The sequence below is a fragment of the Sciurus carolinensis genome, chromosome 2 (assembly GCF_902686445.1).
Source record: "Sciurus carolinensis chromosome 2, mSciCar1.2, whole genome shotgun sequence".
NCBI classification, from domain to species: domain Eukaryota; kingdom Metazoa; phylum Chordata; class Mammalia; order Rodentia; family Sciuridae; genus Sciurus; species Sciurus carolinensis.
The window spans coordinates 10,123,453-10,149,545 of record NC_062214.1 but is presented as its reverse complement, the minus strand read 5'-3'; the positions used below and the strand labels follow the sequence as shown (position 1 = coordinate 10,149,545).

At 57.0% G+C, this 26,093-nt stretch overlaps 1 protein-coding gene across 1 annotated transcript; it reads right to left on the bottom strand.

Moving 5' to 3' along the window:
* Nucleotides 1-480: 480 nt before the first annotated feature.
* Nucleotides 481-15,884, bottom strand: Kcng1 (potassium voltage-gated channel modifier subfamily G member 1). Its single transcript, XM_047540211.1, has 3 exons — nt 15,639-15,884; nt 5,600-6,399; nt 481-2,000 (listed from the first exon to the last, which is right to left on the bottom strand). The coding sequence occupies exons 2-3, from the start codon at nt 6,371-6,373 to the stop codon at nt 1,230-1,232; spliced, it is 1,545 nt and encodes a 514-aa protein (XP_047396167.1). The 5' UTR covers nt 6,374-6,399; nt 15,639-15,884; the 3' UTR covers nt 481-1,229.
* Between the last annotated feature and the right edge of the window lie 10,209 nt (nt 15,885-26,093).

Here is a 26,093-nt window from a genome sequence, read left to right as displayed (position 1 = left end):
CACTGACTTTATTCTCCGGGTAATGGACAGTCACCCAGGATGTGGGCAGGGCAGCCTCCCACCAGGCTGTTTCCCAAGTGTGCTTCCTGCGGCCAGGCTGAGGGGAGGGCGGACGGAGGCGGGGCCCTGGGGTGTGGGACGGAGAGAAAGCGATGCTGCTGTACCCACGACGGGGCAGTTTGTGAGGGTGAAGCTCCTTCCGGATGCCGGCACCTGGCAGCTCTGATCCTGTGAGCTGCGGAGAACCTTCTGGGCAGGCCTGGGGCCCTCTGCGTGTGCATCACCTACATGACCCGAGCCCAGGGAGTCGCTCTGGTGCAGGTGGGTGCTCCGAAGGGCTCTGGGGACACAGGAAGGCCTTTGGGGGCTTCAGTGTGCTTCTCAGGCTGCCCAGAGCTGTGGGCCACTGGCCCAAGGCATGGGCCCCGCCGGTGGCTTGTGTGAATTCAGGTAAGAGTGCAAAGCACTGTTTTCTAATACCAACACACGGGGGGGGGGGGGGGGGGGGCGGAATAAAGACCCACACTGTGGTCTAGAGAGAGAACGAGCCACTGCACCTCTGGAGTCAGGTGACAGGCTCCTGTGTGTCCCGTCAACTGCGAGGAGGGCCTCAGGAACCCAGTGGGAGAAACAGGCCTTAAGGTGTAAAAGAGAGCACGGCAGGAAGGGGAAGACGGGAAAAGGACAAGGGGGAAGAGGGACAGGCTGGGACTTGGGAGAAACAGGAGGCCGGCAGGCGCTGCCTCTCCCAAGAGGCCATTCTCCTCTTCCAACCCCACAGCTGAGCAACCCCAGCAAACAGGCCCTTTACCTGGGGGGCCCCTGGTGGGCTTTGCTCCCTCTTTCAGGCGCCAGGGGGGCATATCTGTCTTTCTCGGTCCCCTTTCCCGGGCGTGCTCCACGCTAAGGACAGACCTGCCTCTGCTGTCTGTATTTCTCTCCAGGCACCAAGAAGCAGGTCTTGCTGGACGTGTTATTTACAGGGAGGGCGGAACAGGCACCTCCGGGCAGGGGAACGGACTAGGGCAGCCTGGCTGGGCGCTGTGCGTGACCAGCTTCCCTCTCACTCTGGAGGCCGAGGTCGGGGACCCTCTGCCACGTGGCGGGTGTCCTCCCTGGGGCGAGGTTCCGGGCGCACCCGGAAGCGGCATGTCTCTCTGAGGCTTCTGCGGCAGATGGCTGGCGTGTGGAGCTGCGGATGGCAGGCAGGGCAGGGGCGTCCTCGGGCTTCAGTTGTTGTCTCTGGTGTCCGAGGAGGCACTTCCGAACAAGATGTCGCTGTCCTGGGACATGCCGCTCAGCTGCGACTTGGTTTTGATGAGGAACTGGGCCCTGCGGAACATCACCCTCTCCTGCTCCTGCTTGAGCTCCAGGTAGGAGCGGGAGAAGGTGTGGAAGATGGAGGTCACCGGGAAGGCCATGAGCAGGATGCCACTGAGGATGCTGCTCAGCGCCACCACCTGGCCCGGGGTGCTCCTGGGCACCATGTCTCCGTAGCCCACGGTGGTCATGGTGATGACGGCCCACCAGTAGCAGGCAGGGATGCTGGTGAACTCGGGGCTGTCGGCCATCTCGTTCTCGATGACGTACAGCAGCGGGGCGAAGAGGGCGATGGCCACGCACAGGAAGAGCAGCAGGAGCCCAAACTCGCGGGTGCAGCGGCGCGCGGTGAGCCCCAGCGTCTGCAGCCCCAGCGAGTGGCGGGCCAGGCGCATCACGTACAGGATGCGCAGCGCGCGCAGCACGCGCAGCACCAGCCCCACCTTGTCCAGGTAGCTGTTGCCAGCGCCCGGCTTGCGGCGGCCCGAGGCGGCGCCGTCCACCAGCAGCGTGACGTAGTAGGGCAGGATGGCCACCAGGTCGATGAGCGTCAGCGGGCTGCGCAGGAAGGCGAACTTGCTGGGCGCCTGGATGAACCGTAGCAGGAACTCCAGCGAGAACCAGCCCACGCACACCGACTCCACGATGAAGACGTTGCGGCACATCTGGGAGCACTGGCCCTGCGGAGAGGGGCGGTCACCTCCCGCCAGGAGGGCAAGGAGCCCCGCCCTGCGGCGGGGCGCCCTGCCCCTCCACGACGTCTGCCCGGGGCCTCCCTCCGCTAGGGCGCAGGCTCCCTCCCACTCATCTGGCCCCAGCCCCCACCCCCAGGTCCCACCCCCAGATCCCAGGGGCCTCTCATGTCCCTCACCACTGGTGCCTCAGCTCATGGGGCCGTTGGCCATCTCCTGGGCTCTCCAGGTAAAGCAGCGACCGGAGCAGACCGCTTTTCTCTGGCCCCAGCCCTCGGCCCTGCCACTACCCTCGCTCACTGGACGCCTCCTCCCTGGGCTCTCCCATCCCTGCAGTATCCAGGGGGACCCTGAGGACACCAGCTGGGTCCAGCCCCTGCACTGCTCAGGGGAACAGACAGAGTCCTCCCGGGGCCTGGGGGCTCCCCTCCATCTCCTCCCCACCTCCCACTCCCCCAACACCATGGGTCCCCTCCAGCCTGGCCTGTGACTTCCTCCTCCCCGTATATCCACCCCACTCCTGCCTTCCTGTCCTCCAGCGCTGTCCCAGGTGTCACCTTCTCTGGGAGGCCTTCCCTGGCTGTCCCCTTCTCCTGCACCGGCCCCCCTTACTCTGCTCCTCGCGGGCTCATCTGCTCTCTAAGTTGCTTATTTACCCCATCTCTTGTCTGCCACGGTACCCCACCCACCCCATCCCAACGCCCCAGAGGGCAGGGCAGTCTGTGCCTACTGTATGCTGCCTGGACAGGTCATACAGCAGGTGTCTAATAAATGGTGGTTATGGGAATGAACAGAAGCAGCTTGGGCTGGAGTTTAGACGGGGTGGAAACGCACAGCCATCAGGGGCCAGGCAGGCAAAGGAAGTGGGCTGGGCCCCGGAGGAGGCGGGCTCAGACTCAGGCTGCCTCGCTCAAGCTTTGGAGAGAAGCGGGAGGGCTGCAGTTTGTGAGAAGTCTGGGGATAACTGTCGCTTAAAGAGAAACAGTGCTGACTTCGGTGTGGCAATGATTCAAAAGCCACGTGGGCCACACACGAAGGCCACCAGCTTATGCCCTGGCCTGCAACGCAACTGGCCAGTAGACGGTCCTCAGGGGACCAGGGTGCCTTCCTCAACGGGCCTTTGGCAGAGAGGAAAGGTGTAAGTGCCCCAGCCCAGGGTTCCGTGTGGGTCCTCGGCTGTGCCAGGTTCTGTCTGGGAACATTCCAGAGGCTGGAGACGGGAGTGGCACTTGGTGGGGCTTTCAGGTCTCAGTCCTCTGAGGCGGGAAGTCCCTCCTCCAGGAGGTCTTCCTGGAGTGCGCCCCCCAGAGGCCCAGGGGCCTCTCACACAGAGCCCCTTGGCATGGGCCGCACATTATGGGTCACCGGGGTGGGTGGCGAGCCTTGTCCTGGTCGCCCTGCCTCCCCTGTCGGGCCTGCACACAGGGGGCACTCCAACGTGGACACAGGAGTGAGACAGTGAATCCACTGGCCCCTGAAGTGAAGCTGAAGAACAGCATTTTCTCTGAACTGTGGAAAACAACCAGGAATTATTTCTAAAAGAGCAATATCAGAAGTTGAATAACAGCTTTATTACTATTTTCCTGATAAAATTGGGACCAAAGTCGTTGGAACGGGGTTCCAACAGGGACAGGTTTCACAAGGTGAGCCCCCCCTTGGCAGGTGTGTATAAATCCTTACGGTCACTACCCGCAGCTCACTTGGGCACCAGGCACTGTTCCACCACTCCAGGGAGACTCGCTCACTGAGTCCTTGCAACACTATGAGATAGGACTATTCATACTCCCCGTGGAAGAAACTGAGGCACAGAGAGGTCGAGTAACTTGCCCAGACCCGCACAGCCAGAGTGTAAAATGGGACTTGAATTCAAAGGCTCTAGCACTGTCCATTTTGTCACTGCTCCCTATGCTTATCAAAAGTTAACTTTGAAAAAAAAAAAGTTCACTTTGGCTGGGCACGGTGGCACAGGCCTGTCATCCCAGTTACTCATGAGGTTGAGGCAGAAGGATTGTGAGGCTCAGCAATTTATGCACGATTCTGTCTCAAAATAAAAATGTAAAGACAAGAAAGGGCTGGAGAGATAGCTCAGTAGTGGAGCACCTGAGTTCAATCTGTAGTACAGGGAAAAAAGGTTAATTTTTGGATATGGTGCTATTTTCTTAATACTCTTCAAAAAATTCAATATGTTAAAACAAGTACCAACAACCTTCTATGGGTTATAAATGCAATAGCTATTGCTACTTTCTCCATAATATCTGTATGTGGAAAAATCTTCTCCTGGTGAGTACTTCTGATGCTGTTAGAGACTACATGTAAAACACTTAGCATATGCAGGGTATACAGTCAGTGCTCAATAAATGCTGGTTGGCATATTTATGTTCAGTTCACACCACCAGACCAATTTCTCAAATACCTACACAGTTTGTGCCTGTCTGAAACCTTCTGGTTTTTCTTGAAACATGCTTCCAGAATCTCCACGTGTAGGGAAGGGATCACAAGTCAAAACAGGCAGGTCCCAGGCACGAGGGGGCTGAACTGGGGAGGACACGCCCTTCAGACTCGGCTCCCACCAAGAGCTGCCATAATGAATTGCAGGCCAGGCAGCCTGACCTTTCCATTTCATTTTTATTTTGCAGGGCCGTGTGCGTGCTAGGCAAGTGCTCTACCACTGGGCCACGTTCCCAGCTGCGGACCTCATCATTTTTAGGAGAGTGTTCACTGTCATATGGAAAACACATTACTTTTAGGTGTTGGCAGCCGAGTCAAATTTTTCAGAAATGCCGTGAAGGCCCGTCACAGACTTCCGTGGGGTTCTACGGGCCCCAGGCTGCCATGTGGACACACGTGTAAGAACACAGCTGTGGCTTCCACCAGTCTGGGCTTGGCAACCTGCTCTGCCTGCCCCATTGTCCTCCTCTGCCAAGGGGGTGTGAGGACACCTCCCCTACCGGCTTGATGGAGGATCTGCAGCCCCGCTCAGGGCTCCTGCGGCTGCTCTGTCTCCAGGAGCCTTAGAAAGGCGTGCACAGCGGTGTCAGGCCTGGGCGTAAATACATGCCTTCTCCTATTTAACACGAAGACACCCTCACCCTCTGGGGACATGCATATGCACATATGCCCAACAACAAAAATTATTTTCAAGACTCAGAAAACATGTCTGGGCTACTGCTATGCAAAGGGATTGGGAAGGCTGAGAAAGGGCTCGGTTGGTGAGATGGATTTTGATGGTACACGTAATGCGCTTAGCTCAGGGCCGGGCACGTGGTGATCCACGTCGTCTGTGGGTTCACTCACTCAAGCACTCAATGATAGTGGGATCGTCCCTCATCTGGGCTGCGTATGGTTCTGGACACTGTGGGGCGAGAGAGTGGGGGACACAGCAGGGACCAGGAGAGTCCAGGCCGATGGCCCTGGGGCGGCCGCATATTAACAGGGAGGGCAAAGCAGCTGCCATGCAAATGCACCAGCCAGTGGCATGATGTCAGGAGGGGCTGCTGCGGAGTGACCACGCCCTCGGGCTGCAGGAGGCAGAGGGCGGTCCACTCTGCCTCCAGTCCTCGGCCCCTCCCTCCCCTGGCCGGGCTTACCTGCTCCTCCTCCTCCCTCAGGCTGGGCAAGGTGCTGACGGAGAGGTTGACAGCGGTGACGGTGACAAAGAGCACCGATAGGCAGGCGAACACCTTGCCGGGCAGCCCCGAGTGCGGCCTCTCCACCATGTCGCGCAGCCTCCGCATGCAGCGGCCCAGGCGGCCCTCGGCCCTGGCGGGGCGCTGGCTGTCGCGGCCCTGGCTGTCCAGCGGGTCGTCCTCGGCCTCCTGCTCCACCATCTCGGCGAACTCCTCGACCTTCTGCAGGTAGCGGCGCTTGCAGCAGCCGTCCAGGTGGTCCTCGGCGATGCCCCAGTACAGCAGCTCCTCCTGGAAGGACAGCGCGCACATCTCCCGCAGCAGCCGCAGCTTGCCGGCGCGCAGGAAGGTGAGGATGGTGCCGAAGGCGCCCGGGTTGCGGTCGAAGAAGAACTCGTTGCAGGTCACGTCGTAGTCGTCGCACACGTTGAGGATGTCGTCGAAGTTGGTGCAGGCCTTGAGCTGGCCCAGCCGCGTCAGCGGGAACTCATCCAGCGTGGTCCAGGGCAGCGAGTACTTGATGCCGCCCACGTTGATGATGATCTGCCGCCGGCGGTCCCCCGCGGGGCTGCCCTGGCAGGGGTCATCCTGTGGCCGCAGCCGCTGGGCCCGCCGGTAGAACACGCCCTTGAGGGACTGGCTCTGCGGGAAGAAGGCCGGGTGGAAGGAGGCGTCCGAGGTGCAGCTCAGGGCACTGTAGTCGTAGTCGGAGTTGTCTCCCGGTAACAGGGTCATTTTGGGCCTTCACATCCCTCCAGGGCCTGGAGAGAAGGGAGGAGAGACCCTTGAGTCTTGTCTGAGCCCCGCCTCCCGGGCAGGGCAGACGCAGTGGGGGCCGAAGGTGGGACTGTGGTAGGATGGGCGGAGGAGGGCCTGGGACTGGAGTCCCAGGACGTCCTGGGAGGAGACATCACAGCGCAGTCTTCCCTCTTAGGGACACAGCAGCAGTCGGTCTGCAAGGGGGAAGAGCCTCCTCCCCAAACCCCCTCTTCCCTGCACCTCCTTCTTGGACCTTCGGCCTCCAGAACTGAGAAATGAATGCCTGTGGCTTCAGGCACCGAGTCCGGGAACTTGGTTGCTAAGAAGCTCTCTTAACAGTGACAGTAGCAACGTGACCACTCAGCACCTCCTGACTTCATGATTTTTCCACATCCATCTCATTAATACCGTAGAAAGGTACGGAGCGCCACTGTGCGCCTCAGGGCTTAGGCCCCCGGGGGCCCAGCAGCAGTGTACAGGATCAGATGTGGTCCCCAACCCAAGAGCTGACGTCCTAGTGGATGACTGGGCACTGGATTTCAAACCTCCCAACTTTTTTGGGTTTATTAGCTTGGAGAGGTGGGTTAGTACAGACCTGCAGTTCTCTACAGGGCTGCCTCTGTCCCCAGGGGACATGTGGCCTTGCCTGGGGGCATTTTTGACTGAACTGGGGAATGCTAATGACATCATATAGGTAGAGGCCAGGGATGCTGTCAATGTCCTACAAGGGCCACGACAGCCCCTACCACAGAGAATCATCTAGTTCCAAGACTCCGGAGTGCTGATCAGGAAAAGCCCAGGCGAAGGGGTTCAAAACGGGCTTCAGGAGCCACTCAGCCTGGACATGGCACTCAAACTTGATGTTTCCATTTCCTCATCTGTAAAAAGGGTCTAACCATGCGAGCCACGGGCCCTGGCTGCATGCCCGGCGGGTTTTCCATACTGACCGTTACTGACGCTGTTAGTCTTTATCTTAGCGACACCGTGCATCGTTTCCACAGATGGGAAACTAGTATCACCCACTGTAAGTCAGAAGCAAGGGTCAAAGGCACACAAGTACCCAGACAGGGCACATGTGTTCACGTGGCAGCAAACGTCACCTCGAGGAGGACAGGGTGGGCGTCCTCCAGCCTCCAGGGGCATCTACTGTCCCCTCCCCTTGCCATGGTGCACCGGTCTCCCTGGCACCACCAGTTTTGGAATCATCTGCGTGCAAGCCTGCCTCCTTTCTGGGGGAAGAAGGGCTAACTCATCTCGCGTCCCTGTGCCCAGCAGTGCAGGAGCTCAGAGAAGGGAGGCCACAGCACGAGGGTCCTTCTGGGAAACTGAGGTCAGAATATCAGCTTGCACAGGCTCCTTCCTTCCCAGCCCTCAAAGCCGAGGGCGGCACAACTAGACTGAAGTTGCTTATTCACCACCAGCTCATGGGCTGAGTTTGGTTCATGAATACTTTGCTTGGCTTGGAGATGTTTCTGAAAATTGAGAAATTTCATATTAAAAAAAATCCCTGTTCTTGGCATCTCTTGACGCCAAGAATATCTGGCAATGCGTGGCCCAGATCCCACTGAGGAATGGCAGGGCAGGCAGGTTCCGGCCCACCCCAGTCCCCACTCCTCCTTACTGCCTTCCTAACACCCGCTGTATTTCCTCACGTGTTTCCCTTCCTGGTCCTGTGGACATCTGAGTGAGAGGCCCTGAGGTTATCCAACAGGCTTCTCCAGATGCAGAGAAAAGGAGCAAGAACCTAATGCTTGGCTTCAAAAACCCCCATCCCAGCCCAGCCCAGCCCCAGGGGACTCCGTGTGGCACAGGCCGGCACAGTGTGCAGGAGCAGGTGGTCATGGGAGCCCAGGGTGGGGGTGCCCCCGTGGGGCCCACGGCTGCTCCGGCCCGCGTCTTCGGGGAAGGCTAGTTTCACAGCCTGGGCTTGGGAGGCCAGGTGCACCTGCGTGTGGAATGCTGACTGGGTTTGGGGAATGAGTGCGCTCCTTTCCGCCTAGCTCGGAACCATCTCCTCCGGCGAAGCCTGCCGGGCTCCCCGGGGGCGTGGGAAGAATCCCTCGCAGGCACTTCACTCAGTGATATTGCTTTTCAGCTTTATCGCTGCCACAGAAGACGAGAGAGAAAATGACATTCTGCTTGGCAAGAACGGTGATGGAAGTAAAGGAACGTTCTTCTTCCCAGCCCGCGGGCGCTGGCTGTGAGGCCCCAGCCTGGGGCCTGCTCTCCAGGAACTGCAGAGGGCTCCCCCACCACGCCTCACCCCTCCCCTGGCCCCTCCTTCCAGTTTGTGCCCAGCTTGGTTTCCTGGGCAGACCTGTCCCAGCAGGTTGCTGGGAAATGGAGGGCAGTAAGTGCTGCAGCGTATCCCCCCAGGCCGGAGGCCCCAGGAGGGCCAGAGGCGGGACTCTGCTAAATGAGGGGCGAGCACAGTTCTCTCCGGCTGTGAGTCTTGCCTGTACCCATCTATGGAGAGCGGCAGTGAATCGGCATCTCTAGACTCCAGAGTCAATTCATCAACCCAACGGGCACAGTCTGATACCCTCCAAGAAACCCCGGCCGTCCTTCCTCCTCCATGTCAGCCTTGCCAGCACCAGAGCCTGAGGGGTGCCGCGGCAGGGAGGAGGAGGAGGAATCCCGCGGGAGCTGTGGCTCACTCATCCCTGAGCAGCCCAAGTGCTGGACGCTGGGCTGGGTCTGCAGACACCACAGAGAGCAAGACAGACCCCACCCCTGTCCTCATGGGCTCCTTTATGGGGGCGGGGCAGCCTCCAAGGACATACACCAAGGACTTCCAACTGCAGTGAGGGCCGGGAGGGAACAGAGCCAGGTGCTGGGAGGAGAGCCACCATGGGGTGCAGGCAATGTCAGCTGGAGGGTCACCAGGGCTTCTCTGAGGAGGGGACATGGGGCAGAGCTCCCTCCCCCACTGGAGAGTGGCCTTGGCTGAGGGGCTGGACCCAGTGAGGGGCGGGACGGGGGAGGAAAGACTCGGAGGTCAGCAGCGCCAGGCGGAGGAGACCTGCTGGGCACTGTACGGACTCGGGGGCCCGTGGGTGGTGCCAGGGCAGGGACAGTGGTGGATGGGCTGAGAGACCAGGCTGGAGGAAGTGGTAGCCATTCTGGGAGGAGCCTGCGAGGCTTGGGCCAGTGGAGGGGGCTGCAGACCTGGACGGGTTCAGGACGAACTCTGGAGCAAGAGCCAGCAGGACCTGCTGAAGGATCCGGCGTGTGGGGAGAGAAAAACAATGCAGGTGACTCAGGCCGTGCCATTTACGGAGATGACAGGTAGGTGGCGCTGTGTCAAGCACGCTCCAGAGGCAGCACCGCACAGCATCCTGGCTGTGGGATGACGGACCGGCCGGACTTGGGTAAAATCAAGGAGAGGGCAGGGATGGGCCTTCTGCATGGGCAGTGCCGGACTCCCAAAGCTGACCTGATAAGAGCGTGCGTCAGCTGGTAGGGACCAGGTCACCAGAGCGGTGGTGAAGCCCAGAGGCAGGAGCCTGGCCTGTGCCCAGTACCCAGAGCCAGCTGAAGCTGCACCCACATCGAGCCCAAGTGGTCAGTAAGGCAGACACTGCAGGGGGGTGTGGCAGGTGCATAATGTCCCCCGGGTGTTCACGTCTGACTCCTAACTCCTGGAGTCCCTAATTCACTACTTTCAGGGATCAGAACACAGATTTGCTCCACTACGCGGCAGGGAGGGACAAGGCTCACTGATGGAACTGAGGCTGGGAACCAGATGACTTTGAGATTAGGAGATTATCCTGGGTTACCTGAGTGGGCTCACGTGACCACAGGGTCCTTCTACATGGAAGAGGAAGGCAGAAGAGAGTGTCAGAAGGACATGGTATGAGATGGCTGGACAGTCAGATGGAGGGGCCAGGAGCCAAGGAATGCGAGTGGCCTCTACAAGCTGGGAAGGGCAAGGCCGGGATCCTCCAGAGCCTCGAGGAGGGGTGCAGCCTTGCCAGCTCCTGAGCTGAGCTCAGCCAGACCCTCTGTGATCCTCAGGCCTCCGACCTGTACGATCATCAGTTTTGACTGTCTTCAGCCACTCGGTTTGTGGCAATAGGAGACGAGTACAGGATGGCTGAGAAAAAGCTGGCCCTCCTCCCCTGGGACCAGCTGCTGGCACTCTACATGGGGGATGCAGAAGAGCCCACTGGCTTTGAAATCAGAAGAGCTGGGTTCAAGGCCAGGTGCTCTGACTTTGGGCAAGGTTCGCTTTATCTCTGAGACTTGGTCTCCTCCTCTGTAAAATGGGGATACGGACAGCTCCTGGAGTCATGGTGAGGACAAAAGCAGATGACATGCTTGGTCCAGTGACCGACACACAATGAGCCCTCAAAGGGTGCCTGCTGTATTATTATTAGCCATGAGCCTGTTGTCCACCCTCACCCACCAGCCAAGGGTGTCTCCTATGGCCTGATCCACTGGGATTTGAAGCCAGCATCATCTGCCCCAGAATCCAGGCCTCTGGGAAGGCCACTGAGTGGTGCTGAGGGCAGTGAAGGCTGCCGTTGCCCTGTGACCCAGGAATCCATTCCGGGTTCTGTTCCCCAGACTGAGACCTGGGCTGTGATGTTGGTGATAAATTATTTGCACTCCAATCTTTGACTCAGCAGTTTGCTTCCATGAAAGCAGATCTAAGAGAGCAACAAGGTCCAGGAATGTGGTTCTGTTGCCTGTGGCACTAGGAAGTTCCCAGTGTCCATCCCCAGGGAGTGGAGGAGTGGGTCCCGGCAGTCACCGACTACAGGATCCTGCAGGTTGCTCAGGAAGGAGAAGCGATGGATGAGATGGAGGTTTTGCAACATGTTTAGGTCTTACAAACATGGAAGTGAGTGGAATGAGAAACGGAAGTTGCTAGCACTATGCTATTTATGTAAATGAACATACACATTACATATTTTATGAAGACTCATGAACATTTGAGGATCCCGCTCAACCATGTGGCGGGCGTCTGGAAGGGTGGGGGAAGGGGAATGAGCCTGGGATTGGAACGAGGAGAAAAATGAGCGAGGCAGGACAGGCCGGCACAGGTGCAGGAGGAAGAGCCGGGGTAGGCAGGCAGTCCACGCAACTCTGGGTGAGCTAGGTTCAAACACAGAAACGAGGAGCAGGAAATCTTCCAAGCCCCCGGCTCCCAGAATGCCCTGGGTTCTTTCCTAGACCTGCTCAGCCAGAATGCCTGAAGGGGAGGCCCAGGAAATGGCCTTTCTGACAGGTTCTGTTAGCGATTTCAATGACACTGAGTTCCCTGGGCAGACGGAGGTGCAGTAGAAGCCTGGAGCACGCCCAGGGCTGCAGGGGCAAGGGCTGCTGGCGACTGGGAGGAAGCTCCTGCCCCTTGCACCCCTGCCCAGCTGCTCAGTCCCCTTGGAGTTCTGGAAGGCGCTTAGGGTTTGTAAGAAACTTCTGCACTGGGGTCACCTTGCCCAAATTATAGCGGCACTCCTGGCTCCCTCCACCGCACATGCAGGGCCAGGTGCTTAATTGCATGAACCCCTGTCTTTTCCTAAAGGGTAGATTTTATCACGAATGCTCCCGTTTTTCAGATGAGGAAGTGGAGGCTCATGCCTGGTGATAAGTGATGAACCCAGAGTCAAATTCCAAGCCTATCCTCTCTTTTTTTTTTGGGTGTTACTGGGGCTGGAACCCAGGGCCTCACGCACGCTAGGCAAGCACTCTACCACTAAGCTCTGCCCCCAGTCCTTCTTAAACATTTTATTCTAAGACAGGCTCTCACTAACTTGCCCAGGCTGGTCTGGAACATGCGATCCTCCTGCCTCAGCCTCCTGTCAGCTGGCATTATAATCCTGCACCACTGTGCCTGGCCTAGGCCTGGTCTGCATTCTGCCTTCTTAGACCACTGGTTTCTCGTGGGGCTGGGTGGGCGGTGTCTCCACCACCTTCAGCAAGGCAGGGACTGGGTGTCTCTATGTCTATGGATGAGCTTTTGGAAAGTCTTTGGAGGTGGGAAACAGCAGTCAATTCCCTGTGACTGGGCAGGGACACCTTCATTCCTATTCAGTTTGGACGAGGGCAGAGTAGGCAACTGGCAGAATCTCTGCTCTTGTCAACCCTGGACTGTCATTTTGGCCTCTGGGAAGAAGACAATGGAGCAGAGGGGCGGCTGCAGGCCATGGGCCAAGGAATGCAGGCGGCCCCTCTGTGCTGGGCGAGGCTAGCCCCGGCCGCTCCTCTGAAGACACTGATTTGAGCCCATTTTGGACTTCTGACCTCCCCAAACTACAAGATGCTAAATCTGTGATGCTTGAAGCCACTAGGTTCGTGCCAACACGTAGCCAGGAAATGCAACCCTGAGGGAACTTTCGTGAACACAAGCTTTCCGCCCTCAGCTCCTGGGGCCTGGCTTTCTCCGCACTCCAGCTTCTCAGCCTGTGCCTCTCCCTAATTCCGAGGGTCTTCGATCTCTCCATACTGCTCTTCTCTTCACCCGGGTGCGTCGCTGCCAGTGCGGCTCCATCTGTCGGGATTAGGGCTCCTGGCCGGGCTGACTCAGAGGCGGGTCATGCTACATTCATCCCCAATTAGAACATTAATCAAAACAGATCCAGCCTGAGCCTGGCCCCAGTCCTGGCCTGCCGGACCTCCGAGCAACGCTATGTGGCATGGGGAAGAGCTCTGAGCCACCTGCTGTTCATCCTCGTCATAATCCAAGCACCCCAGGCCTTGCCTCCTCTGAGCTGGGGTCCCCATCCCTGGAGATTATGTGCTAGGAACTAGGCTTTTCTCTCAATCCCTCACTTGCCCCTGATGCAAAAAAAAAGTGCCAGAGCCTCCCCTGTTGAAAACAGGCTGCCTCTGGAGCTCCGGGCTCTGCTGCTGGCAAGACAACACCACCCGCGTGTCTGTCTCCCGGGAGGTGGCGGGGGCTGGAGCCAGAACACCTTTTCTATGTATCCTTGCAGCTGGAGATTCGGGTATAGAGGCCTGAGCAAAGGAGCAGACTTGGGGAAGCAGTGGGGACCTCGGGACATCAGGCAGGGAGAGACCTGACTGCGCCATTCTTCAGGGGAGTTGCAGGTGTGGGACAAAAGTCGCCACCGGGCAGGGGACAACTGTAGGTATCAGTCAGGTCCTACCTGTAGCAAATGCACTGCAGGTGCTGATTTTGTTCACCAAGTACAATCTGCTGGATCATAAAAATGGCCAGCAGTGATTGAGCGCTTGCAGACAGGTCTTGCCTCTGGCTTCTTATTGATTATGTTTAGAGGGGCTTACAGCCCCCATTTTCCACCCAGGGCTCCATTTCCGGGTTTAATGAATCAACCAAGAATGGATTCCCACCAGAATAATAACTTTATCAAATATGAGGAAAGGGGTGTGGAGAAGGGACAGCCCAGTCAAGAGACTGCACAGGGGGTCCTGGGGCTGAAGGCCTGGCCCTGGTGTGAGTCACTAGCCCCCTGTACTCAGGACGTTTCTGCTCTCCTGTGCCCTGCAGTGGCTCCCTTACCTCCCGCCAGAGCCCAGCTGTATGTGAGAATTCAAGGTGGCTCCCAGATCTGCCACCGCCAGGCTTCAGGGCACCCGCAGCCTGGCTCCCCAAGCCTTGGAGAGGAATCAAGGTTTCCTGCTCCCAGCCCCTCACAGCTCCCTCTGGGTTTGGAGTGTGTCCCTGGGCAGGCATCTTTCCACTGGAATGGGCTGGCTTAGAGCGTGACGGCTAAGAGCAATCCCCAGAGGCCGTAGCTCACCTGACTTCCAAACACACCTTGCCTCCCTTTCCACTCTCTACAGCTCCAAAAATCAGAAGTAGGAGAAGTCAGAAGACACAGAGGTTCTGGTCCTCCAGAGCTGGAGAAAGCCACCCAAGAAGGAGGGCATGCCCTGTCCAGTGCCCACCCTATGGCCCCGACCTCCAGTAGTGCCAAACTTAAATTAGAGGCGATGGTGGGGAGGCTCTTCCATAGTAACCGTGTGGGGGTGTCAAATACACCCCAGGGAAAAACCTCTGCTCAGATTCAGAGGCAGGGGCTCCCTCCTCCCCCAGATTATCAGACCAGTTCCTGTTCCCTTCTCTCACCCTGCACCCTTAGCTCAAGGTGTCAGCAAAGTGGGTGTCTGTGTGTCTCCCATCCACCTGGGTGACTCTGGTGCATGGCACCCTTTAAGTGCTTAAGAATAGCAAGTGCTTAAGAAGATGCCTGCTGAATGCACAGCTTGACTAATAAACCCCACTGGTGGCGCCTGCATTCACCAGTTACATTAGCCCAGCACTCACCCCAACCCCATTATTGCCTCCCTTAAGGAGCTTTTCAAAGACCCCCATTTCTCCCCAACCCGTTGAGAATGAATGCATTACATGAACCACACTTCTACCTATAAACATGGGCTGCTGCAGTTGGTCACCCAGCAGGTGGGACTTCCCTACTTCTCTTAGCTAGGGAAGGCAGCCCCCATCCCATCCTGTGCCCACCCCATCCTTCTTGCTCACCGTTCTCTCCCCAGCACAGTATCTCAATAAATGTCTGTTGGCTGACTGAGTGACTGTTGTGCTCTTGGTGTGGTGAGCTGCCCACAGTAATTGCTCAGCCAATCTTTGTTCACTTCATGACGGAATGAATGAACTCTTCCTTCCCCGTCCAGACTCCAATCCACGCAGGCTGAGCCCCTCTCCAGTATGGAACTCCAGAGGCTGAGAAGACCTTCCCTACCACATTCTGGGACTTCCTGTGAACTATCTCGCTATCCCCAGCGCCCAGCACACAGTAGGCACTCAATAATCACTCACTGAGCTCATTAATGAAAGATTCAATCAGGCCCACCGGTGGGGGAGCTCCACTCGTGCCTACAGATGGAGTGAATGAACCAGCGACAGACGCCCCCTCCCTCCCAACTCTCCCTTTTCCCGGAATCGGGCGAGGCAGCTAGAAACCTCTGCCTCGGGATGTGCGCCCCCACCCCACGCCGGGGTCACGCTGGCGAGGAACGTCCCGTACTTCGCCTCCGGGGGACCCCTGGGTTGGAAGCGAAGCTGGACCCGCACCGCAGCCATGGCGAAGTGCGCTCCATGCCGCCACCCGCGGTTGCTCGCCGGTCCTCGGTCGCCTCAGCCTCCCTCCCGGCAGGTTTCGAGGTCCCCGCAGGAGAGTCGGGGGCCACCACCACGTGCAGCTCCCCCGAGCCCAAGCCCGAGCGTGCAGGCGCTGGGTCTTGCCCGCAGCGCCGCAGCGTCCGGCGAGGCTGCAGCGCGCAAAGTTCCCACCTCAAGTTCCCGTCGCGGCGTCCCCTCCTCGGAGTTGGCCCGGCCGCGGCTGCGGTTCCCGGTGCCTGCGGGGTCGGGACGAGGATGCGAAAGGGGGCTGGAGGCCGCCGGGGGCGCCAGCTCCGCCTCCCGGAGCTGCGGCCAAACTTCGGGCCCGGGGCCCGGCTCGGCTCCTGTTCTCGGACCCAGGGCCAGCCCGCCTCCGCGTCCGGTCCCCGCCGGGCTCCGAGTGCGCCGGGAGCGCGGCGCGGCGGCCGCCGAGGGAGCGAGCGGGGCAGGAGGCGGGACGGAGGGAGGGGACTGCGCGCGGGGCGGGGAGAGTGGGCGGGCGGCGGGAGCGCGGCGCCCGGCCTCGCCCCGCCGCCGGGACCGAGGCCGCGCGATGTCGCGCGACCGGACGCCCAGGTCGCCGCCGGTGCCTGGGACCCCGGGACCCTGGCGCTCCTGCCCAGGCAGCGCGCCGCACCGCACGTTCCCGCCCGGCCCAGGTTGGCAAGCGCGAGGTCCCCGCCGCCGCCGTCCCCTTCCCCTGCGGCGCCGCTCATCCCTTCCGCCCGCCGGCCATCAGCCCTTAGGGTCCCGGCACTCCGCTCCTCGCGGGCTGCACGCGCCAGGCGGCTCCGCAACCCCAGGGGGTCGCGCGCCAGGTCACGTACCTCCCCAGGCGGTCCGAGCGCCCCGGGTGGCGGTCTCCAGCACCGCGCGCTAGGGGCTGCGGACCACGAACTTCAGTCCTGGCTGCCCTGGGCGCCGCACTCCGGACGCGCTTCCCACGCCCCAGGCCTCCTGCCCTTCCCTGGAGGCCCCGGCGCGCCCCTGTCCTCGGGCCCCTTACTCCTGAAGTCCTCTCGGGGCAGGCGTCCCGACGTCGGTCAGTCCCGCAGTCCCGGAGCCGCACACCCCGCGCTCTACGCAAGCTGCCACCTGGGGGCCACATGCTCCACGTCGTGTGCCTTCTCTTCACTTGTCTTTGGGTCCCTCCTGCCTTTGCGGCCTTGGGACTGCACGCGCTTTGCTGCGTCATCCTCTTAGAGATGGCAGGTGTCACACCAGGTTCCTTTCCCTTTAGGTCCCCAGAGAGACCCAGGAGGTGCTGTCCACACTCCCAGGCCCGCGTGGGCGCCTGGCCTGGGTCCCGTGGTTTCTGAGTCCTGCACTCGGGTTCAGGAAGCCGCCAGGAGCTCCGCCTCGCCTCTCCTCGGAGTGGCTGGTGTTGGGTTGGAGGGCTCTGTCTGAGGAGAGTGTGCCACCCTCAGCGCCAGCTTCTAGGGTCGCTTGTGTAGTACTTTCCTCGTTTTCTTTCTGTCTTACCACCAAAAAACCCAGAAAGGAGCATTCAGCACCTGCTGGGGAATTGGGGGTGGCAGTCCTTCCTGGAGCCTCACTCAGAGGGTTGGCATGAGCCCTAGGAGGTTAGGCTGCACACTTCAGCAAACCCTGGCTTCCCCGGCTAGGCAACGGGGCAACTCAGGCCAGCCTGTGGCATGGGTGTGAGCTGATGGTGTGGAGACAGCCAGGACAGGTGAGGAAGAGGCAAGAGCTGGGGATGCTGACGTGTGCTTGGTGGTGATCTGGGGGGCAGGGGACAGGAGCCAGAGCGGGGTAGAGGTGCAGAGTGAGGAGAAGAGTCCGCTTTAATAAAATAAAGAGGGAGGGCTCTCTGGGGCCTGACCTTGCTTTTGAGTCCTGGGCAAGGAGAAGGAGCACATCTTTGGAAGACATGGGAGGACACCTTGGTAGGTGGACAGAACTAGAAAGGCAGTGGCCTGAGGAGAGGAGAGGGAAGTGTGTTTGAAGAACAGGGAGACGAGCTGGGAGAGCTGGAGAGGGGCACCATGCTGGGGCCCCAGAGGAGCTTCAGGCCCTGCCTGCCGCGCCCACTAGAGACTGGTGCTTCTGCCTCTCTAACTTGCTCTCTGTCTCCCTGCTGAGTTTCCAGCTCAGGGCAAAGACTACTCTCTCCTTCTGGCCAGTATCTTCCATACTGCTAGGCACAGAGCAGCCTCTGAAATCATTGTTGGAGGAACCCAGAGCAGTCCTACCTGATAGATTTGACCAACCCCAAGGCTCAGACTACTGTCCTCACAGAAGGTCACAGGACCAAGATGTGAGCAGAGGATCTCAAAACCCTCTTATGCATCTGAATCCTCTGGAGGGTTTGTTCAAAACCAAATGGTCAGCCCCACCCCCAAAATTTCTGATTCCGTGGGTTTGGGGTTCCGGGTGATGTTGCTGCTGCCTGTCTGGCATCATACTTTGAGAATCACTGATTGAATACTTGAGCCCCGACCCAGCTGAATCTGACTTCAGAGTCCACATGAGCTTTTGGATCCACCCAGGGGCTCACAGATCTGTCTTTGTGTAGGATTAGTGGGACCTTATGGCCCCCTCTAGAGAGAGGCTGTTCCTGGGGGCTGGGCCTATCAGAAGTCATGCACGTGAGTCGAACATTGGGTGACTGTGCAGACAGAAGGCTGGCCACACTGTGGAGACCCAGTTTGACTGGCGCCTCCCTCCTGGCCTGCCTACCCCACCCCGCGTCCATACGGCTGGCCTCACGCTCTGCACTCAGGAGTTCGGTTACTGCCTGATCTTATCCCTGACTGTGCTAAACGATGTCCAATAAAATCCTTCTAAATCCTTTTAAGGAATTCCCTGTTTGCAATTCCTCCCTCCCTTAGATCCTTCCAGATTTTCAGCTCTTCATATCTTCATTTCCCTCCTGAGAAGCATCGGTTGCCAAGCTGTTGCCTGGGAGTGGACGTTGAAGACGCCTGGGACAGCTTTCTGAATCCACGATGGCCGAGCACCTCCTCGGTGCCCTGTGGTCACTGGGCGATTGGTAGATGTCGGAGTCACACGGGGGGCCAGTAGACGGGCTCTGGCACACAGACCTGTTTTAGTTCTCTGTTGGGTAGCTAAAAAATGAAAAAACTAATAAGAATTAATTGCTAACCTTTAAAAAATCAGATTTCACATACACTTTTTTACTTTCAAAACCCTGGGAGATCTGGATGACATCCTTTCCCTGAGCAGCATGCTGATGGGGGTCGTGGCCCCCTGTTGCCTGCCCCCGTGGTTAACCACTCAGCCACATCATGCCATTTAAGTCTCCACCAGGCCCTTTGAAGCCGGAGCTGATGACCTGTCATCTTGGCAGGTTGTCCAGGGTCACATGACAAGCAGTGTCTGAATGAAGGCCAGTCTGACCTGAGAGCCCACGGTCACCACTGACAGACAAACTGCTGTGAAGACGGGGGCAAGAGGCGATGTGGCGTCCTGGCCAGAGGACACGCCTTAAAAGGAAGTGACGGTCAGCAGTGTAAATACCTTCTCCTCCTCATCCATAACCAGCTGTCAGCAAGTCAGGAAGGCCTGGGGTGTTTCTCCGTGGCGGGAGGGTTATCCACAGCAGTCTAATTTTTCACCCATCCCCCCTTGAGATGAAAAGGCTTTGATCTGATCAGAGTTGGGGTGAGTCTGTGGAGGGAGGAGGGTGTGATGGTCCTTGTTCAGAGTTAGCTCTCCTGACAGGGACCTCGCTGGGCGCATGGGGTGCAGCTTTGGGGAGGGAAAGTGCTGGTCTCTGAGTGGAGCAGAGTGAGAAGGAGGTTGGGGGAACTTGTCCCACCCGCCCTTCCGCACTCACTCTGCTCTGAGCAATTTGTCCCCTTTCTGATCCTTAAAACCCTGTCCCTCTGCCGAGAGTCACCTTCCCATGGATTTCCACATGATCCAGGACTCAGTCTATTGTCGCCCTGGGGCTCTGGGTCCCAGCTGGGATCGGGATGCAGAGGGTGAGGTTGGGGTATGCAAGAGGGTGACCTCATTTAATTTGTCTTTTAAATTTGATATTTTGCTCATCTTGGACATTTTTGCATTTGTTTTTTTTTTAAATATTGCAAATGTTATTGATCTTCTTTGCCGAGTCTTTTGGCATTCTCTTAAATTTTGCGCTCCACACACCTCACCTCTTTGAAAAGAGCTCTGGACTGGACGTCAAGCGACCTGGGTTCTGGTCTGGCTTGTGCCACCAGCCCAGCTATGTGACTGGACGCATGTCCCCTTAGTACCTTGAGGCGGTCAGCTCAGGGACAAGCTCACCCATCCAGGGAAGGGAGGTACATGCCTCTCACCTTAGAATGGTCTGAGAGGTGGTGCATCGTGTCCCTCTCCTGGGGTCTTGGGGTCATTTTAGGTTTCGCTGATGTGATGTCCCTCACCGTCCTTCCTTGGCACCCTGCAAGGGGTTCCTCTGCACGCACGACCCCGTGGTTGCTGTGTGCAGTGAGCATTGACACCCATGCTCACTTTCCTGTCCTGGGGAGAACTTGGTCTTGGAGGTGTGGCGGGGCCCTCTTCTCTGCTGACTTGCTTCTTGTCCTCTGATTTCATTCACTGGATCATTTGACAGGCGTTCCTTAAGGACCTTCCTTGGCTATGCCCACCACCGAGCAAGCTCTCGGTATACCAAAGACACCTTTGCAGCCCTGGAGCTGCTGGCTTGGTATCTGGGAGACTGCAGAAGCAGATCCGTGCGCTGGGGGCAGCCTGCAGCGGTGGGGACATCTGGGTAGGACGCGCCATGCCCAGAGTGCCGCCTTTCCTCTGTGTCGCCATCAGCCCCGGCAGCCAGCATGCAGAATCTCCTCCAGAGAGTGCTGCGGCGTTGCATTTGGGCTTCACATTTGGGCTTCACACTCCCGGGGCGGAGCTGAGTCAAAGCTCTCGGTTCCCTCAGACTCCCTACCCCTCCGTCCCTCCTGGGGATGGTGGTTTGCTCCAGAGGTTTTCCTGCTCCCCAGAACCCTTAAAGCCCATTCCTGCATTTAGCTTCCCCCCTGCTCTGACCCCCCGGGTCCCCCACCCCAGCCTTTGGTAACTAACAGGTGCTGGCCTGGCACTGCTTGATTCAGAGTTCCTGGGTGCTGCGGACCAGCCAGGAGTTTCTGGGCCTTGCAGGGAGAGGGCATGGGCCTGGGAGTGCCCTGACCCCTCAACATGGAGAATGTGACCAGGCGACTGTTTTGAATGCTTGGCGTGTCCTCTCCAGAAACCCAGGTGAAAATTTAATCCCTATGGAGAGAGATTAAGAAGCTCAATCTGACCATGGTGTCTCTCACACCATGAAGCCTGCGGGAGGGACCCAGGCTCGGATAAGGTCATCAGTAGGAGCCCCCTGGGGGACACGGGGGCTTTAAAAGGAGAGGGAGAGAGACCAGCACGCACACCACAGTCCCTGTTGCTTGCCAGGCCATTCCCTGTGCCACCTCAGGACTCTGCCAGCAAGACCTTCACTAGATGCAGCTGCTGGAGGCTGGACTGGATCCATGAACCAAAAACCTCATTTCTTTAACACATATCCAGCCTGTGGTATTGTGCTCGTAGCCACAGAAAGCAGTCTAAGACACAGACATATCTTGCTAGGACTTTCATGTTTTAAAAATAATGATTTATGTGTCAATTTTAAAAAATACAGGAGATTTTCATGTAAAAATCTACATTTCTGGTTTCCCTTAAAAACCAAAGAAGATGTACCAACTCTGAACCTGCATTCCTCCCTGGTAAACACTGGCTAGAGCTGCTGGTAGCTTTTCCCTTAAGTGTGGCGTGGGTGCTCCCATTTGCCACAGTCCTCACCACTCTTTAGCTCTTTTTTCGGTACTGGGGATTGAACCCAGGGGCATCTGCCACTGAGCTACACCACACACCTTTTCATTTTGAGATGGGGCCTTGCTAAGTTGCTCAGGCTGGTCTGAAACGGGATCCTCCTGCCCCTGGGATTACAGGGTGTGCCACTGTGCCTGGTCCCTGGCCTCCCTGTAAGCAGCCACATTACCCGTGTGGCTCCTACACACGTGGAGAGCTTACCTTCTACGTTTGGCTTTCATAAGAGGAGAGAGTCCAGCAAAGCAAGGCATGCTGCAGATGCTTAGCATGGCTCAGGGAGGGAGGCCATGGAAAGGGCACCTGAGTGCCAGGGAGGACCCTGGGTGGATGGGGTGATACAGCAGGGGACTGAGACTGGTGTTCGAACTCCGCTGCTATTATGTGTCCTTACCTCTACGCGTAGGGATGTCGTTAATGTGCATATAAGATAATATGTTTATAAAAATAATCCAAGCTGGACACAGTGGTGAGGGCTCCGGCTCCTTGGGAGGCTGAGGCGGGAAGATTGTTGGAGTTTGAGGTCAGCCTGGGCAAACAGGTCCTGTTTCTTTAAAAAAAAAAAAAAAACTAACTTATTGAGAGCGTTTACCATGTGGCAGACGCTGTTTAAGGTTTTTTTACATTTAATTCTACAATAACCCCACATGGTGGGTGCTCTTAATTTCCTTGTTTTCAGGCCGAGGAAGACGAGACATGGGTAAATAACTTGCTCAGGATCACAAAGCAAGGAAACAAGAAGCCGTGATTGCGACGTGGACAGAATGACCCTGGGCGGGCTGAGCAGCAGGACCGTTTCTGTTCTGGTCTCCCTCCCTCCCCCAGGTTGGGGCAGGGTGGCTCCTCTGCTCCCTGCTCACTTCCTGGCCAGGCAGGCTGCCCACCCCTCGGAGGAGTGTTCCGCGGGGGTTTTCTTGACCCAGGGCTGTCACGGGGCTGCTGGCTCTGGAGGAGGTACCAGGAGTACAGGCAGGGGTGGGGGGCACAGGCAAGCAGCCACCCTTCCTGCGGCCGGGGGATCCCAGAGGCGCAGGCCCACCGTGGGCCCCAGCACGAGCTCGCCCCGTGTCCCCGTCCCCGTCCCCCCGTCCCGAGGTCAGCGCCTGGCTGCACCACTTGAGCATCCGCGAGCTGCAGTGGAAGATTTTCAGTCCCCTCGCCGTTACTTTGCATCGCTTCTGGGCTCCGTTCCCTCTTATTTCATTTTCATCTGAAATCCTGAGCTCACCCTCCCAGCAGCTGACGGGACCATTTATTTCCCAGGCTGCAGCCTTTTGCCATCTTGTTTTGTTCCTGCAGTCGGGGAGGAGACAGGAGCACATCTTCATTTGGCAGCAGCGAAGTGACCAGAGCCCTGGAGCCTCAGCCCTCACTGCCTTGGCCTGAGACACGTTCTGTTTTGCCCTGGAAGGGCACTGCCTTGGTGGCCTCTGTCCCTTGGGTCCCCAAACCCTGAGAGAGTGTGGTCTGTGCTTTGCAATTGCCTTGTCCAAAACCCCAGATCATCACAGTTGGAACAGCTCCTGGAGACCATGTCGTCAGAGCTCAGAGGATGAAAGGAAGCTCAGGGAGGGCGACTCCGCGCTGCACAGCAGGTGGCTGGCAGAGGCCTGCTGTCAGCTCCTGCCTCCTAGGCTGTCCCTGTACCTTGCTCAGCCTTCCTCTTTTGAGTCTCAGAAGGCCCAGTCACAAGGGGCCCCTCCCTCCACACCACCTGGGAAGTCCCTCTGCCAGCCCTGCACAGGGTGCTCCCTCCTCCTCTCAGGTCTCAAACGTCCCCTCCCCAAAGAGGCCATTCCAGACCCAGAGGCCTCCTCCTAAAGCACCAGGCCCCTGGCTGACAGGTGTTGTCATTCTCTGTCATGTTCTCCATTTTCTTGTCCTCAGAGTTCTGACAAGTTCCTGAAATGATCTATTGAGATTAACTTGTACATTTTTTTTTTTTTTTTTTTTGTCTTTCCCACCAGAATGCAAACCCCACCTGGGCGGGGATCTTGTCTGTCTCATTCAATGGTCTCCTCCTAGCACGCAGTACCCAGGGGATGCAAGGGGATGGACCCAGCCAGATCAGCTCCGGGACTTCTGATGATCCTTAAATAAGGAAATGATCTTAAGCAATGACAAGTGAAATGTCTGTGGCATCACTTCTGTCCACATAAGGCACGATTTTATTTGTGGGGAAGTAATTCCACTCCAGCAAATTTGTCTGGTCCCCCTTTGGTGGTACATTTCCACCCTTTCCCGAGCTCTGGTTCCTCGTGCCCAGAGCTGGATGTGCAGAGAGAAGAACCTGTGTTAGCCCTGGCTCTTCCCAGACTGGCTTTTTCAAAGAGAATCCCCTCTCGTGGTTGAAAGTTGGGGGGACAGTCTTCCTGACTCCAAGCCCGAGATCCTTGTTATGGCTTGGATACGAGGTGTCTCCTAGAAAGCTTTTGCTGCAGGAATGTTCGGAGGTGGAAATGATTGGATTATGGAAGCTGTAACCTCATCAGTGGATTAATCCATTTGATGGATTAATCATATGAATGGGCCACTAGTGGTAACTGTAGGCCGGTGGGGCATGGCTGGAGGAAGTAGGTCATTGGGAGGGTGCCCTTGGGGATTGTATTTTGTCGCAGCTCCTTGCTCTCTCTGTCTCTGAGTTGAGCTGCTTTCCTCCCCCACACCCTCAGCCACAATGTCTCACCTTGGACTCGGAGCAATGGAGTCAGCAGACCATGGACTGAGACATCTGAAACCATGAGCCCCAGTAAACTTTTCCTCCTGTAAGTTGTTCTTGACAGGAGTTTCGGTCGGAGAGTTGAAAAGCTGGCTCACACGGTCTTTAAACTTACTTTAAGAATGGTATAACTGACATACAGTGAAGTGCACAGCTCTTGGTTCCATCAGTCTTGACAGATGTGTGCACCGTGTGACTCATGCCCCTGTCAAGATATAGAACACCTCCATCACCCCAGAAAAGCTCCCGCACACCCCTTCCCACCAAGCACCCCGTTCCTCGGCCCAGCTGCCTCTGGGTCGCTACTGCTGCAATTTCTTTCTCCACGGGTGGACCTTGCCTCTTCCGAGACTTGAAAATATGCTGGAATCACATGAAATGTGCTCTTTGGTGTCCGGCTGCTCTTGCTCAGCATGAAGTGCATGCTCAGTGTTTGTGTCCCCTGGGTCCTGGCTCAGGGATGGTCTTGCTAAGGGACATTCAGAGCATGGAGTCACCATGCTCTGTTCTTCATTTGCCTGTTGGCGGACATTTGGGTCGTTCATAGTTCCTGGCTACTCTGAATGGAGCTGCTATGAACATTCTTCTTTTGCTCTCTGTGGCACTGGGGACCAAGCCCAGAGCCTTCAGCCTGCAGGGCGAGCACCCCATCACTGCGGGGAACTTTCCTGTACCAGTCTTTTTATGGACACATACGCTCCTATTGCACGGGAGACTCCTAGGAGTGGACTTGCTGGGTGAAAGATCACATGTCCTCAACCACAGTGCCGTCCTGGAGTCTTCTGTCTGTAGGCATGATGGCAGAGGCTGGAGGCCACACTAATCTGTGCCAGGGCAAAGGCCCGTATCATTTGGAGCACTGTGCTTGTTAGGTCCCTGCACCAGCACAGACAAATGTAGGTTGAACCAATAGATGGGGAGACAGTTCTCTATGGGTGTTTGTGTGTCTGTGTGTCTTGTAAGCAAAGGTACTAACTGCTTTGCTCTATGTAATATTTTAGAGCATGTCTGAGTAGTGGATAGCCTCAGACAGTAGGGACATGTGCCGCTCCAGAGCAAAGAGCAGTCAAGTTTACTATACATTATAGAAGATTAGGGTTTGAATATTATTCAGCCTTAAAAAGGAAGAAAAAAAAAAACTAGCATATGCTACCATATGGATTAACCTTGGAAATTTTATGCTGAATGATATAAGCCAGACACAAAAAGACCAAGCCTGGGATCTGGGCACAGCAGCACACACCTGTAATCCTAGCTACTCAGGAGGCTGAGGCAGGAGGATCTCAAGTTCAAAGTCAGCCTGAGCAACTTAGTGAAACCCTGTCTCAAAAAAAGAAATAAAGAAATATAAAGGGTTGGGGATGTAGCTCAGTGATAGAGAATCCCTGAATTCAATACCCAGTACTCCCTGCCACCCATAAAGGACCAAGACTGTACGCTTCCTCTTACCTGAAGTAACTAAAGTAGTCAAATTTATAGAGGCAGAAAGTAGGATGGTGGTCTCCAGGAGCTGGGGGAGGGGAAGTTGGGAGTTGTTGTTCAAGGGTATGGGGTTTGTGTTATGAGAGATGATAAAGTTCTGGAGATCTTTTGTATAACCATGTGGATGTCCTTTTATGTGAACTGTACACTTAAAATGGCTAAGATAGCAAATTTCATGTTTATTTTTTAATTTTTTTTGCTACAGACCCAACAATATTTGAGCTTCCCAAGTTCAAGTTCCCTCTCCTGCAGCAGCTGGCTCATTGTAATTCCTGTCCTTTCCTTTGACCCAGGAGTTTCGTGTCTTCCACCAGCACCTGTGGGATCTGCAGGCTCACTCGCTGGTCTGCCAGCTGGGCAAAGCTCGCTGCCATCACTCTTTCTGACAGCAGTGACCTCTAGTTCAGGATGTCTCTTGTTTTAAGAACTTGTCTGTCTTGCTCAATTCTAAGCTTTTGTTTACAGCGGGATTCCCAGGGCCTAGCACTGCGTCCGGAACATAGAAATGCTCAACAGATATTTGTAGAATGCAGGAACAGTGGGTGACTGCGGCCCCACCCCATCATCCCACCGTCTCTCCCTCGAGA